Raw genomic sequence first — 16,926 nt, forward strand, 5'->3', positions numbered from 1 at the left:
TCTTCTTACTATATGTTTTTTTTTCCACTTGTATATCTTCTTTTGTAAAGTATCTGTCCCGATATTTTGTGTGTTTTAACCTAGGTTGTTTGTTTTCTTATTGTTGAGTTTTGACAGTTCTTTTTTCATGAGCTTGTAAAGTCATGTTTGATGATTTAAGCAAATATTACAATGCCTTCTGATGTGTGCTCAAAGTATTTAGACAAACTAATATTATAAATAGAAAGTGGGCAAGATAGGCTGGGCGCTGTGGCTCACGCCTGTAATCCCAGCACTTTGGGAGGCCGAGGCGGGCAGATCACGAAGTCAGGAAATCGAGAACATCCTGGCCATCATGGTGAAACCCCATCTCTACTAAAAATACAAAAATTAGCTGAGCGTGGTGCCGCACACCTGTAATCCCAGCTACTTGGAAGGCTGAGGCAGGAGAATCGCTTGAACCAGGGAGTCGGAGGTTGCAGTGAGCCAAGATCGTGCCACTACACTCCAGCCTGGTGACAGAGCGAGACTCTGTTTCAAAAAAAAAAAAAAAAAAGAAAGAAAGAAAAAAGAAAGTGGGCAGGATAAAAGAATCTGAATATAAATCAATTTTCTATACTTTATGCAAAGTGGTAAAATGTCAATACAGGAGACTATGAAGTATGTAGACCGTGACAGTAGATATATGTATACGGTAGTCCCCCTTTATCCATGGGAGGATATGTTCTAAGACCCCCCAGTAGATGCCTGAAACTGCATTAGTACTGAACTCTACATTTACTATGTTTTCTCCTATATAGACATGTCTATGATAAATTTTAATTTACAAATTAACTTCAGTCAGATATTAACAACAACGTAATAAAATAGAACAATTATAACAATATGCCAACATCAATATTCTTGCACTTTGGGGCCATTATTAAGTAAAATAAGGGTGACTTGGACACAAGCAGTGTGAGACAGCAAAGGTTAATCTGATAACAAAAATGGCTATTAAGTGACTAACAGGAAGCAGTTTTTATAGCGTGGTGATGCAGGACAAAGGGATGATTCACATTCCACAGGGGACAGAGAAGGAAGGTGTGTGATCTCATCACACTCCTCAGAATGGAGCACAATTCAAACCTGTGAATTTTTTATTTCTGGAATTTTGTATTTGATATTTTTAAACCACGGTTAACCATGAATAACTGAAAACAGCACAAACAAAACTGTGAATAAAGGAAGATTATTGTGCTGTAATACCCAGAGCAACCACTAAAAAACGAAACAAAACAAAACTATCCAATGATATGGACTCAGAAATAGTTAAATAAATCAAAATGAAACTCTGAAAAATGTTTAAATTATCTACAGTAAGGACAGAAAAGGGAAATCAAAGAATGAGAAACAGAGTGAGTAAACAAGCAAACAGTGAATAAATAAATAAACTGACAGACTTAACCCTTCAATAGTTATACTAACTGTAACTGATCTAAACATATCAATCAAAAGATAGAGATTAGCAAGGTGGATAAAAACATGATCAAATTTATAAGAAACTTGCTAAAAACATGATAATATAAGCAAATTGAGTAGATAGGAAAAGATATACTATGCAAACATTAACCTTTTTTTTCTTTTTTTTGAGACGGAGTCTCGCTCTGTTGCCTAGGCTGGAGTGCAGTGTCACGATCTCGGCTCACTGCAACCTCCCTCTCCCGGATGCAAGCGATTCTCCTGCCTCAGTCTTCCGAGTATCTAGGACTACAGGCGTGCACCACCACGCCCAGCTAATTTTTCTATTTTAGTAGAGATGGGGTTTCACTGTGTTGCCTAGACTGGTCTCAGTGTGAACCACTGTACCCAGCTGCAAACATTAATTTTTAAATACCAAGAATAACTGTATTAACATCACCTAAAATAGACTTCTGAGCAAAAAGACTTAAGCAGAAACAAAGAAGGCTATTACATAATAGTGAAAGGGTGAATCCACCAAGAACACCTAGTCATCTTACTGCACATGCACCAAACAACAGTTCATCAACATATATAGAAAGAAAACTGAGACAACTGAAAGAAAAAATAACAAATCCACAATTTTAATTGGCGATTTTAATACCCTATAACTGTTAAAGTAACTGATCTTGAATTTGAAAACAGTAAATTAATCTTTAGGCCCAGATGACCAAACATTAACTAAGAATTGGCACCAATTACACAGAATCTCCTTCAGAAAATATAATTTAAACAAATACTTCCCAACTTATGAGATCAGCATCACCTTGATACCAAAACCAGACAAAAACAACAAAAGCAAGAAAGAAAAGAAGAAAGAAAGAGAGAGAAAGAAAAATAAGGAAGGAAGGAAGGAAGGAAGGAAGGAAGGAAGGAAGGAAGGAAGGAAGGAAGGAAGGAAGGAAAAGAAAATTACAGATCAATATCTTTCATAGATTTAGAAGCAAAAGTCTTCAACAAAACACTGGCAAATTGAATCTAGCAATGTATAAAAAGAGTTCTTACACATGATACCAAAAGCACAATCCATAAAATAAATATTCATTAAATTGGACTTTATCAAAATTAAAATGTTTTTCTCTGTGAAAGATCTTGTTAAAAGGATGAAAAGATAGATAGGGAATAAATATTGGCAAACCACATGTCCTACAAAGAATCGGTATCGAAAATATGTAGAGAGAAAAACTGATCAAGTAAGGAATTCGTTTCACTGATCTTTACATTTTCTACACAGTTCTCTTCTCTTGCAGATTTACAGGATTTAGCACAAGATTCTAGTAATGACTGTACCGTGTTAAATAATTAGGAAAGTAAGGTTCTGCTAACTGGTAATCCTGAAGAACAAGATGTGGTAGATTTTTACAGTTAGGGTACCCAAGGAATCACACCTCCCTCTATCCACTCCATTATGCAGTCTTCTCCCACGGCGACTCTAGCGTTAGCCATGATGATTTGGCTGAAGGGACAAGATGCAAGTAGAAGTTTAAAATAATTTCCACATTACGACCAGTCCCCTTTCTTCCTGCTTTTAGATCCACATGTGAAGAAGCCAAACCATACTGCTAGAGACACACGGCTCAGGCAACAGCCATCAGTCAGTCTCAAACAAGACTTTTCAGTGAGGCTGTCTTAGAATATCAATCTCCAGGACACTCACCCAACAAGATGCAGAATGGAAGCAAGCGAATGAACCTAGCCCATATTGCTAACCCAGAGAACCATGAAGAGGTAATACAGTTGTTTTAGGTCACTGATTTTCGTAGTAGTTGGTATTGCAACAATGCGTAACTAATACAGCATATTATTACTAAATGCTTAAATTTTACTTAAATATAAGCCTAAATAAATGGGTTAGTCCAATTGTGTAGTTGAGTGCTTTCATTTCAACCTTTATTTTAAAAGCCTTTCATAATGATTCTAACTTTTTTAAAATCTGAAGTGTTTATGATGTTCTGAGTGTTTTGGAAGAGATTAACAGCATCAATGTAGATGGTATGGGAAATTGAATTTATACAGAACCTAATTTGTATATTGTATTTTTAATTTACCAATACTGACTATAGCTCCAATTTCTGCCTGCCTTTATAATATTAAATGGCTAAAAGTTAATAAATTCAGAGTTTACCCAGAAGCAATTAACATATTTTACTAAATATACCTTTATATAAAGAACCAAGCCTTAAACCACTATAGACTGTGGTCTGTTTTTCTTATCATCTATTTGAAAACAGCCTAAAAGAGAAGATCCAATTGCCAAACATGGAGATCAGCACTCTTAAAAGTTTAAAATGTTCATCTGTCATTGTAATTTTGCCAAATCATGTTATTAAGAGTAATTTGTGAAATTTACTATTCAAGCTATTATTTAGGTCAAACAATCTAGTAAGCACATTAATATGAAAAACATCCCATTTTTCAGCATCTTAACTGCAATAAACTTCAAAGTATGCCAATCTTCATGCTTTAAGGCATAATTTGGTTACCAGCTGGGGTCAGGAAGAAATTTTCCCCATAGTGTAGTATTGCCAATTACCATAGGTGTAGAGCGAACAAGAGAAAGAGTCAGGGGGTTACTTGGTTCTCTAAAGCATCTGGTATTGGATGCATTCTGAGTAAGAATTCAGGATAAGATGAAACATTCAATTGTCCCTCTATGTCAATTCCAATATTCCTATGAGCTGCCAATATGACACTGCTGCCACAAGGGAGGGATTTTCTACAGAACAGATGTCACTTACAGTATTATGTGGGCTATCTATCTCAACAAATAATTGCTTGGCACTTCTGCCCTATGGCAAGGGTCTGAAAATATGTTAGGGTGAGAACACACCATACAAGCAGATGGGCATAGATAAAAGAAAGAGCAAGAGCATACTGAGCCTGAAATGCATGTGTAAAAGCCAGATGGGAGGACGGAAGCAAATGTTTTTTTTTCTTATCTTTAGTGACTAAAGCCCCAAATCAGGATTTTCCAGCTATTAGTTATTTAGAAGTTCTATTTTAAAATTTCTTTAAATGAGTATGAGTTGCAGGAGACTCCAATTTATTGAAACAAAGAAACTTTCCCTTTTTGGTATAAACTGCAATCCACATTTGAAAATGATTGCATTTTGCTTAAGCCCTGACACTGATATGAGACTCCCAACACCAATGTCCCCCACTTTCATGCCCCCCCCAAAAAAAAGAAAAAGGAAAAAACTAGGCTGGGATAAGAGGATGGACACAAAGACTGACAATGAATGACAAAGGACAATTGAGATGGGACTTGCCTGAGAGAGACAGCAAGAGAGGAAAAAAAGTCCTTTTAAAATATCAATAAGAGAATCAAAGAAAGCAAGATCCTTTTTCTGATAAAAGGGGAAAAGTTAATAACAGTGAAGAAAGAGAAGGGAATTGCAATATGCTCCTACTGTAATGGAAGAAAAGAAGATGAAGGTAGAATCAGAAAGTAACAACTTTAAATAAGTTTAACATATATGTTACTTTTACACTTTACACAATCTGTGGATTAAAGTTTTAAAAATATTCAAACTACTTGCCCCAATAGTAAACCTGACTGGCTATTTAAATAATTAGTTGGAGAAAGAATAGGGGTGTTTTTGCTCACAGGAACCAGCAAAGAAATTTTCACTTTTAAAATATGTTGATTGCAGAAAAGACCTTGGGGGGAGTTGGGGCAGTGGGGCAATAATGAATGTATCGTAAATTATTAAAAGGCATTAAGTTATATCTCAAAATTAGAAAATGCTTGAGGGCATTATTGATACATTTTTATGTCTGAAATGGGATGCAAGTAATAACTGAAAGTTTTCTAGACAAAAATAAGTTTGCCATTCAGTAATGTCTGAAAACTGTGATTCAACTGAACATTTGTTCATATGTTGGAGCTGATTCAAAGATGACTCTTACAGAAAACTCTAACCATTGCTTACTGGTATCTTTTTCTATAGTCTTTTAATCTTAAGGAACACTGGAGAAATTCTTTAATTTTTATCATATTAGTCCTATCTCATGTTCCTCTGCTTTCAAAGTTTAAAGTCAATCCTTAATTATTAATATAGAAAAACAGGATACAAGGTTCTCATGGAAAATATAACCTCAAAGTTTTCTATCTGGCTTCTAACTATAGTCTAGCTTAGAAAAGTATAATGTGGGAGAAATTGCCTAAGGATCAATCATGTGATTTATTCACTCTTCCCAGCACTCAAAGCAAAAAAGGTCAGTGGGAGGTTTAAGGATACACCACCCCATTTCAGCTGACTTAGGAGCTGGACTTTTTCTGAAAGAGAATGAGAAGCCACTGAAGAGCTTTCTTGGGTGTGTTTGTTTGGGAAAAGGGTATCATAGTCACATTTAGATGATGACTGATCTCTGAGGATATGTGGTAGAGAAAGATTGGATAGGAATGAGACTGGACCCAAGGACACCAATGTGGAATATTGTAAGAATACAGAAATAGGCCGGGTGCGGTGGCTCACGCTTGTAATCCCAGCACTTTGGGAGGCCGAGGTGGGCGGATCACGAGGTCAGGAGATCGAGACCACGGTGAAACCCCATCTCTACTAAAAATACAAAAAAAAATTAGCCGGGTGTGGTGGCGGGCGCCTGTAGTTCCAGCTACTCGGAGAGGCTGAGGCAGGAGAATGGCGTGAACCCGGGAGGCGGAGCTTGCAGTGAGCCGAGATCGCGCCACTGCACTCCAGCCTGGGTGACAGAGCGAGACTCCGTCTCAAAAAAAAAAAAAAAAAAAAAAAAAAGAATACAGAAATAATGATGACAAATAATGATGACCTTGATTAGGGTGGTAGGAGCAACAATAAAGGAAGGAGGATAGATTTGAGAACTATTTACAAGGCAGGTTCAACAAGATTTGGCAATAACAGAGATGAAGGAGAGAGAATGAAAGGATGACCCCAATGTTAAGGCTTGACTAAGTGCATGGATAAGTATTCCAGTTATGAAGTACACAACACTTAAGAATTAGCAAGTTTTTCATTTCGTTTACACTTGTGGCAGCATTCAGAGAAACTAGCTTATTCATTTAGTTTGGGTCTAAATATTGAATTTGAAGTGGCATCTATGTAGAAGAGGATGGATACTTGGATGTGTAGCTCAGAGGAGGGCTATAAACGAGACAAATATTTGTAGGTTGTTAGCATTTACATTTATCGAAGCAGTGTTAGTGGATAATTTTGCCTGTGATAGTATGAAAAGTCAAAAGCAAAGAAATCCAAAAACAGTTTTAAGGAAAACCAAATATTCGGTAAGCACCTACTGTGCTCTAGTTTCCGGAGCTGCATCTATCAATAAGGCAGGGTCCCTACTCCCATGCAGCTACATTTTCAGTGGGTGAGTCAAACAATTAACCAGGAAACAAAAACAACAAAAACCCTAAGATAATAGTGTGGTATTTTCAGAGACTTTTAGAGGTTGTGTAGAAAATAAGACAAGCACAGTAATAATGATTACCTGAAACTGGCAGAACATTTTCAGGGAGAGGCCAGAAGTGAGACAAGCAAAGGAAAGCCTGAAGGAACACCTGGAGCCCCAGGGAAGCAGAGCAGGAAATGGGAATAGGTCTCCACAAAGACAAAAGCAGGGAAGCTGTGATCGCTCAGAGCCAACCAAGACGCCAGAAAGTGGAAAGTTCGTTTTCTCTCTGATAAGTGCAGTAGAAGATGGAAAGTGATTCTGCCAAAGCTACTGCTTACACAGGATTCAGAGTAGTCAGAATGGACAGGTCTCAAAAAAGTTGTAGAAAGACAATGACTTGAACCTAAAGTCAAAGGTTCAGAAAGGACAGCAGGAAGGATGGGTAGCTGTTGAATCTAGTGAGCAAAAATAATAATTAACAAATAACCAAGACATGACATTTCCTTATATCTTGCACTGAATCTCTTAGTTTCTATAGTTAAATATTAATATAAAATGTAATGTGGAATAGAAATGATACTATTTCTGTTTTTGTCAATTATCTATATCTGAAATTTCAGCCACAGGGTCAGTTAACACATAGAGACACTGTTACTCATTCTGTGGCAGCTACTAGAAATAATTAGCATCTATGTCTCCAGACACGCATATTTAAAAGATAATTGAAAATGAGGAGAGCAGTTTGCCACTAAAAATTAGCAAAACAAAGTTATTTGTTGCGTATATATTATTTTAAAAATCTGAAGAAATATTTTTTGATCAATTCCATGATGCATTTTCAAATAACTATGGGAAATGTAAAGAGGTCACTACTAGTTATAATAAACTCCTAAAAGCCTTCAAGAAGAGGAGACATACAAGAAAAATTTGAAAATGGACAACAGTCTTTACATTTACAGAGGAAGATTATGAAGTTAAAGGTGACCAATTTTCTATGTTTCAAGATAAGTAAAAGGAAATTATACTAAAATTACAGGTCAATAATAGTGAAGAAAAGGGAGAACATTAATATTCTAACTTCTCCAGATCCTGCAATTTATTACCTGAAGGTTGTCTGATTCTCTCTGCTTTATTACCTAAAATCAAGACAGACCCAGAGATGTAGGTATTGATTAATAAGAACCACAGTGCCAGACTGCCTTCTACTAGAGGACTCTAAGAGAACAGGTGACTGCCACTCTAATTTCCCTCAGCTTCAGTGAGCCATTTTCCTCCATTAGTAAGCTCTTGGGCTATCAAGCTATTTCACAGGGTATTAGATACTGAGTCTCAGGTGTATAATATATGTTATTCAGACAACACAATGGGCATTATGTGACTTCTTTAAGCTTCTTGAATATGGTGTTGATCAAAATGCTTATAAACTTAGCATAAGCATGGCTACCATTTCAGTTCATGCATTACTCATTATCAGAGAATGCTAGATACATTTGCTCAAGTCCAAACCATGCATTCCTCACATTTATAACAAAAGGGAACTCTGGGGGAAAATGTTTTCATTCTTATTTGAAAAATATTTTTACAGACAATGCACAGTTGTTTTTACTTTTTCAGCTCTGCAGTTTCTCTAATTTCTATCCCTTTTAAAGTCTCTCTATAGGCAGAGGGGCTTTAAAGTATGTAAAGTATAATATATAGTCCACTTAACATAATTTTTAAGCCTGTGTTTCACAAAAAAAAAAGCTAAAGTTTTAAGAGGTCTTTGAAATAGATGACTTCAAAAGGGTGTTCAGCATAAATGTAAATGAGATTTATATCTGGAGGAGATGATCAAATCCTACAGGTTATTTAACAAATTTAAAACACCCAAAGCACAACTAGAAAATGAGATCTAAACATCGAAGACTTAGCTACTGAGGCTGTGATTGAATATTTTTTCACTGCCTTCTCGTGTTCCGTAAGTTTTACCTCTGTGTCAAGATTAATATCCTCTGTATACATCTCTTGGTATTTTTTATATTTTGAATCTGACCTCCATTCCCTGCAGCCCTCCAGACCTATGGCCCCCGAAAAAAGGAAGGACGAATGCCAATGCTGGAAAAAGGAAGATGTAAGAAGTTTCTAGAAGACCAAGAAATCACGTTTTCTCCAAAAAAAAAAAATTATAGAAAGAGGAGAAAGAGAGACCAGGAGGCAGACGTGAAGGTCCTGATCCCTTACTCTGGCACACAACCACTAGTACATATGCGGTAGAGAGTTTGCAAAGGAACATAAATCCCAATGTATCCACTATCACTGCTTTAATAAAAGTAAATGTTAATAACCTACAAATATTTTTCTCCAGTCTATAGCCTTTCTCTGAGCTACAAATCCAAGTATGCAACTGCCTCTACCTAGGTGCCTCTTCAAATTCAATGTAGTCCAACAGAGAAAAGAAACACACACAGGAGAAGCACCTTAGTGTTGACCTAAATATCCCTGCAGGCCCCCAGTGGATGAGGGGCAGCAACCAAAATAGTCTAGCCTGGGCTCTGTGGCTGAGACTCCAGATCCGTTGGCATTGACTGCTGATGTTGCTGCTATGAAAACATGCTACGAACCTTGTTAGCCACAGACTCAGCAGTGCAAGCCAGCAGGAAGGCCCGTGGCAGGCAGAGAAAGAAGCATCTCAGAGGTAGCCATCCAGGTCAGAGGACATAAGCACATGAAAGCTTTGCCTCACATCCATGAAAGTCTGAGTGTTTGCCAAAAAGAGACAGATTTAATCTTAAAGTCACCACTTTACACAAAAAGGCTTTGAGACATTTAACTGGGAAGTTAAATTTTCATCCTAATATCATCTCCCCAATTAGCAAGCTCCTTTTCTCCATCTCTTTCCACCTTCCATCCCCGAGTAAGATGTACATGTTGACAGAGTGGTGGGGAATTCAAGATGTTGTAGAAAAGAAAGAAGCTACATTTTTCTCATAGTTTTCTACCTCTCTACCTTTATCAACAAAATTAAAGTAAGCATTCCAAGAAGAGAGATTCCCACATAGAGTATCTCTATTCACATTCAACACAGGCCTGACATATGATGTTGCTTAGAAAGGAACAGTGTCCTATTGATTAAAGAATATCTCTTATTTTAAATACTCCTAAAACAGTCTAATTTCACTCTTTAAAATAAATTAATAAATACTTGTTGAAACACATTACAAGGTCTTATCAAAGAATCTCACAGCATTTGAAAGACATTTATCACAGTGTAAGTCTCTAAGGCTTAGAATCTTTCCAGTAATGTGCCTCAACACTTAGTCAGTGTCAGCTGACTGATGACTTCAGACAGTTTTTTGTTTTTTGTTTGTTTGTTTGTTTGTTTCTTTGCAACAGAGTTTTGCTATCACCCAAGCTGGAGTGCAGTGGCACAATCTTGGCTCACTGCAACCTCCACCTCCCAGGTTCAAGCAATTCTCCTGCCTCAGCCCTCAGCCTTCCGAGTAGCTGGGACTACAGGCACATGCCACTGTGCCCAGCTAATTTTTGTTGTTGTTGTTGTTGTTTTTTAGTAGAGACGAGATTTTTGGCCAGACTGGTCTCCAATGCCTGACCTCAAGTCTTTATGTCCACCCGCCTCGGCCTCCCAAAGTGCTGGGATTACAGGCATGAGCCACCGTGCCTGGCTAACTTCAGACAGTTTCAAAGTGGGCAGTACCTTCATAAAGTCACTGCAGACAAAAAAATCTCAGCTTTTTGAGGCAAGAAATGTAATCGCATAGTTTTCAGCAAGCTCTGAAATGTTGGCACATGCTAGCCAAAAGCAAGGTTGACCAAATGCACCCAGGGTGTCTGTCTACACATCACTTTTGCAGAGTCTGAAGTCTGTTCATCAGACGTTAATTTTTCTTTTAATTGCATAGGCTGATCCTGTTCCCTATCAGAAACAGAATTTCCTCCTTAGATTTTTTAAATGTTTAAGATTTAGAGACTATATTTGGGTCAAACCAACTTTAACTGTTCAAAATAAACTTGACAGAGTTTATCTTAATGGACAATATGAGTCCAAAGCTCTCCATCCTACAGATGCGATTTAAGAGAACTAATCACCTAGGGTGTTAAATGGTGAAGACTTAACTAAGACAATAAGAGCAGGCATCATAATGACCTGTGTTAATAGCCACAAATTGAGAAAACTGCCTGGCTTATGCAATTACTTGGAGGCCATGTCTGTACAACCCCTTTTGCCTCCCAATTCTAATAACAGACCATCCCCTCCCTCTCTCCCTACAGCCATCAAAGCGAACACCTGACTTTTAAAAAAACTGAGCATAGCACTCACCATCTTGGTCATAATGACCAGGCCAAGGGCTAGACATGTGAGCCAGAAAATGTTCCCTAGAATAGTTCACACTGGAGCTGAATAACATTAAATACTTATTTTCCTTGATGGCAAGCTGTGAAGATGTGAGCCTGGAGGGACTGAAGCCTATACTGTTTGCTGCAAGGAGGAGCTGGTCTGAGAACAAAGACAATATGCAGAGAGAAGCACAGATGAGACATAGAGCTGTTCCTAGTGATATTTGAAGTTCTGGCTCTAGTCATCCCTGATATCAGCTCTCTTTCCTGGAAATAGCAGCCAACAAATTCTCTCTGTGATTTCATCTACTTCATACTGGGTTAATCTTACTGGGAATCATCAGCGTTTTCAATAATAAAGCTAGTGAGAAAGTAGTGAAACCCAACAAAGCAGACAAATAAGAACCACTAGGTCATAGTCAGAGAACAGTAATGCTGGTGGTGCTGGTCATGCAATTTTGAGATCATTTCTTAAAATCTCTGAGCCTCAGTTCAAAATCTGCAAATGGGGCTTCCAGCTACTGAACTAGGTTACTGAAGAATTAGAATACTATATGTAAAGTGATTAGCATGATGCCTGTCCCATAGCACTTGCTTACCAAGTGCTCAAAATGTATTGTTTTATCATGAGGTTGTGAGGATAATGATGAGGAGGACTCAAAGAAAACAAAGATTATAGAACTCAGAATCTTCTAACAACTTTTCATTAAAATCCTACCGGCCGAAATATTTTTGAGGAAAAATAAAAACTGCAACCACTAAAAAGAAAAATGTAATGAAGTTAGAAATAATTATAAACAGAACATTCTGATTATTTTAAGACACAAAGGTATTTGAAGGCTCAACTTACAATAAATAAACATTGTTATTGAAAGTTTACTCCAGGCCAATGAAACAGTCTTATTTTTAAGAAAAAATTGTAATATGAAAAATAAAGCAAGTATTATTGATATAGCTACTTCCTGAAAATGGAGCTGGCAATACTTGTAGGCCCAATTCAAATGTCTCCACAATAACAAAGCCTTCCTTGACATCACCAAAACCATGTATGATACTACACACCACACCAATGGTGCATAGCTTTTCTTTCATTGAATTTATTTATTTCCCATTCCACACTATAAAACTCTCCTAGCAAGGCCTCTTTTTTCATATCTGTACCTTTGAAATGTAGCTCAATAACTTGGTCAAAAGCAGGTGCTCAAAATATAGTATTAAAATTAGACTAAATTTTAGATGTACACTGAGAGCATGAGACATGGGTTCCAATCTTGCCTCTGCCACTTACTAGATGTGCTACCTTGAGTAAGTCACCAACTGTAGGAATATATCCTCATAGTGTTTGCTTTCAAAGTTACCTACAATAACCTCCTACTCCAGTACAAAAATTCCATCTCAATGCATTTTCTACCTACACACACTGTGATAGATCCTCTACAAAACATAATCTTCAGTCAAACTTCATAACCAGTTTTTGGCATAACTATTATCTTTCACACTGAATAAGTCAACAAAGCAATGCTTTATAAGGCCTACTATCAGACAGCCAGCAATGCAGACTCAGAATTCTAACTTTAAAAAACAGTCCTTCCCAAACCTGACAAAAACAAGAAATGGGGAAAGGATTCCCTATTTAATAAATGGTGCTGGGAAAACTGGCTAGCCATATGTAGAAAGCTGAAACTGGATCCCTTCCTTACACCTTATACAAAAATTAATTCAAGATGGATTAAAGACTTAAATGTTAGACCTAAAACCATAAAAATCCTAGAAGAAAACCTACGCAATACCATTCAGGACACAGGCATAGGCAAGGACTTCATGTCTAAAACACCAAAAGCAATGGCAACAAAAGCCAAAATTGACAAATGGGATCTAATTAAACTAAAGAGCTTCTGCACAGCAAAAGAAACTACCATCAGAGTGAACAGGCAACCTAGAGAATGGGAGAAAACTTCTGTAATCTACTCATCTGACGAAGGGCTAATATCCAGAATCTACAATGAATTCAAACAAATTTACAAGAAAATAACAAACAATCCCATCAAAAAGTGGGCGAAGGAGATGAACAGACACTTCTCAAAAGAAGGCATCTATGCAGCCAACAGACACATCAAAAAATGCTCATCAGGCCGGGCGCGGTGGCTCACACTTGTAATCCCAGCACTTTGGGAGGCCGAGGCAGGCGGATCATGAGGTCAGGAGATCGAGACCACGGTGAAACCCCGTCTCTACTAAAAATACAAAAAAAAAAAATTAGCCAGGCGTGGTGGTGGGCGCCTGTAGTCCCAGCTACACGGACAGGCTGAGGCAGGAGAATGGCATGAACCCGGGAGGCGGAGCTTGCAGTGAGCCGAGATTGCGCCACTGCACTCCAGCCTGGGCGACAGAGCTAGACTCCATCTCAAAAAAAATAAATAAATAAAAAATGCTCATCACCACTAGCTATCAGAGAAATGCAAATCAAAACCACAATGAGATACCATCTCACGCCAGTTAGAATGGCAATCATTAAAAAGTCAGGAAACAACAGATGCTGGAGAGGATGTGGAGAAATAGGAAAACTTGTACACTGTTGGTGGGACTGTAAACTAGTTCAACCATTGTGGAAGACAGTGTGGCGATTCCTCAAGGATCTAGAACTAGAAATACCATTTGACCCAGCCATCCCATTACTGGGTATATACCCAAAGGATTATAATTCATGCTGCCATAAAGACACATGCACACATATGTTTATTGCGGCACCATTCACAATAGCAAAGACTTGGAACAAACCCAAATGTCCATCCATGATAGACTGGATTAAGAAAATGTGGTATATATCCACCATGGAATACTATGCAGCCATAAAAAAGGATGAGTCCATGTCCTTTGTAGTGACATGGATGAAGCTGGAAACCATCATTCTCAGCAAACTATCTCAAGGACAAAAAACCAAACACCGCATGTTCTCACTCATAGGTGGGAACTGAACAATGAGAACACCTGGACACAGGCAGGGGAACATCACACACCGGGGCCTGTCATGGGGTGGGGGGAGAGGGGAAGGATAGCATTAGGAGATATACCTAATGTACATGATGAGTTAATGGGTGCAGCACACCAACATGGCACATGTATACATATGTAACAAACCTGCACATTGTGCACATGTACCCTAGAACCTAAAGTATAATAATAAAAATAAACGGTCCTTCCTAAACACTACACCACTTCTCTGTGCTTTAAAAGTCTTGGAGTGTTTTTAAAAATTTTATCTCTATTAATAATCTTCATTATGGCATACTACAATGATTGATTCAAATAGCAAAATGAGATGATATAAAACTTCTTTGTAAAGTATAAAGTGCTCCAAAATATCAAGTAGTAGTAGTATCATGACAATGATGTAGATGATAATGATAATAACAGGAAAAGGAAAAGTATGTACTTTGGGTGCTTTGTTGAATTAATATTTCCATGCTGTTAAATGGGTCAGTTAATGTAAATTGTAGCTACTTACTGGAAATTGGGAGGAAGCCCTGGGTTTTTATTCTCATTTTTTTCTTCAATTTTTTGAGTACAATTAAAACGTACAGATTTTCAGAGGTAGTTACTATACTTACTTAGAAATTATGGCCATATATGTATACAGATACATACCCTGGTATAGGATGGTAATTGACTTGAATAAATTCGTGGTCTTGCTGGGACAAGTCTATGTAACACTGGTTTGTATGAAAACTGCATGTGGAACTCTGTTCTATGGGCACTGATTTCCTGGCTGATTTGAAGTCTTCTCTCCTTTTCTCCTAATTGTTCTTTCAGCTGAAATTGAAGTCCAGTTAAAGCTTGTAACATGTTTCTCTTCTTTTCTTCTCACTATTAGTGGATTTGGAAAAAAAGGAGCACTGTAAAACACATACAAAATAATATTTTATCACCGGAGACTACATACTATAAAATAAATTTAGTAAATGATAAGGGAGGTATTTGAAATAGAAAACAAACTCATTATTTAATGGTTATGGTTCACCCATAAAGAGGTAATTCTTAATGTTCAAGTTAAAAAAAAAAAAAAAGATGAGAAGAAACAGTTGGCATTCAGCTAACAATTGTGTTTGGAGATTTGTGCCTGACTTTGTTATTCTGAGCAAAGCCAGGTACCAGTCTCTTGGGATTATGTACAAAGGCAAGAAAAAAAGTGGACATGTACAAACCTCAAAGGTGACTGCTGGGTTAATAAAACAGTCTGTTTTCTGTTCACCCACTCTTGCTCTCAGTGTGCAAGTATATTAAAATATGTCAAAAGGAAAACCATTCGCTGTGCAAAAATAATTCAACTACAAGTCACAATTTCCAGCTGGTGGAGTGCCTTAGTGTATTTAAGTGCACTAACAAGTGACCCGTACATCTCCCCGGATGAAAGCTGTATCCTCATTAAATGAGAAACAAACACAAAATAGGAACAACTGTCACACAGAAAAACAGACCACAATAGATACCACATTTCCCACACTCAATTTCTGGCTTGAGTTATGGCAGACTGAAGAACAGTGCTGTCCTGGAAGTAACCTCTTAAAAGGGACTGAAAGTAAGACAAGGAAGCTGTTGGGGGAACTAAATGTCTTGCTAATGGTCATCCAAATTCTCATTCAGAGTTTCTGGGAAAACATCATTTTCTTTCTGGGCCCTAAAAACTCCCATATTAGGTAAGACATTATATAATAACAATAATGTGAAGTAACTGGAATAAACAGACCCAACCCCCAAGGAATTTAGAATTAATGCTGTAAGTTATATTTTTAAATAACTCTGTTAGATAAACTCTGGTTTTAGTGTTTATAAGATATCATACCAACCTTTTATTTTCTGATTTTCTCTAGGGAACTAAATCATTGATAGGACTCTGAAAAGAAAAAAAAAGAGAGAAGTTACTGTTTTTTAACTTTAAGAATAGGGTTCTTATTTGATTCATACGTTGTACATTATTATAAGGCAAAAACATACATTGGATGTTCAATGTGATAAGTTGCATCTTATACACAACAGGACATACAATAGGAGCATGTGTCTCCAAAAGGCAGATAGACAATATCTGGAATAATAAGGGAACACTACTTGAGAGCAAATAACTGATTACAAAAGTATGGTACTAACAATTCTTTCAAAGTAGGATAAGATGTTCCACTTGTATACAGGCAACACCTCTGTTCAAATATTTTCATAGCAATTAGCACACACTAATTTCCTGTTTACTATTCCCTCCCTTCAACTAGAATATAAGCTCCTCAGGGTAAAATTTATTCTATGTTATTTCTTATATCATTAGAACTAGTACAGCCTCTGGCACATAATACAAACTTCAAAACTATTAATTGGTTGTTTGGCTAACTGATTAACTATAGCTGTACACGTGACAATTGGTGCCCAATATTGAATTGTCAACGTCCTAATGGAAGACAGTAGAGGAACTGGAAAGGGAAGATGTTTCTAGAAAGAGACTAATGTTTTCAATGACAAACTGTAGCCCAGGAGCAATGGATATATGCATAGAAAAAAAGAACCACACAGCTCTAAATTATGCTTTAAACTAGAATATATAAAACAACCATTGAAATGAAATTGAAGCCCAATAGAGGAATGTAGGTAATAAGGGATCAGCAAACCAATCTGAATAAATTAAAATGTCTAGGCCCAGACTAATTATGTGAGCTTGGAAACAAGAAAAGTATTTGAGGAACCAATGTTAATGAT

At 37.2% G+C, this 16,926-nt stretch overlaps 1 protein-coding gene across 1 annotated transcript in view; it reads right to left on the reverse strand.

Moving 5' to 3' along the window:
- The window catches only part of TFEC (transcription factor EC), a 178,176-nt gene extending 162,117 nt beyond the window's left edge, over positions 1–16,059 (reverse strand). The window contains exons 1-2 of the mRNA XM_058435663.1: positions 16,032–16,059; positions 14,833–15,080 (exon numbers count right to left, since the gene is read on the reverse strand). Of these exons, the coding sequence (XP_058291646.1) occupies positions 14,833–15,030 (198 nt within the window). The 5' untranslated portion in view covers positions 15,031–15,080; positions 16,032–16,059. The remainder of the gene's footprint in view (positions 1–14,832; positions 15,081–16,031) is intronic.
- Between the last annotated feature and the right edge of the window lie 867 nt (positions 16,060–16,926).

The sequence above is a fragment of the Hylobates moloch genome, unplaced genomic scaffold, assembly GCF_009828535.3.
Source record: "Hylobates moloch isolate HMO894 unplaced genomic scaffold, HMol_V3 SCAFFOLD_1, whole genome shotgun sequence".
Lineage (NCBI taxonomy): Eukaryota > Metazoa > Chordata > Mammalia > Primates > Hylobatidae > Hylobates > Hylobates moloch.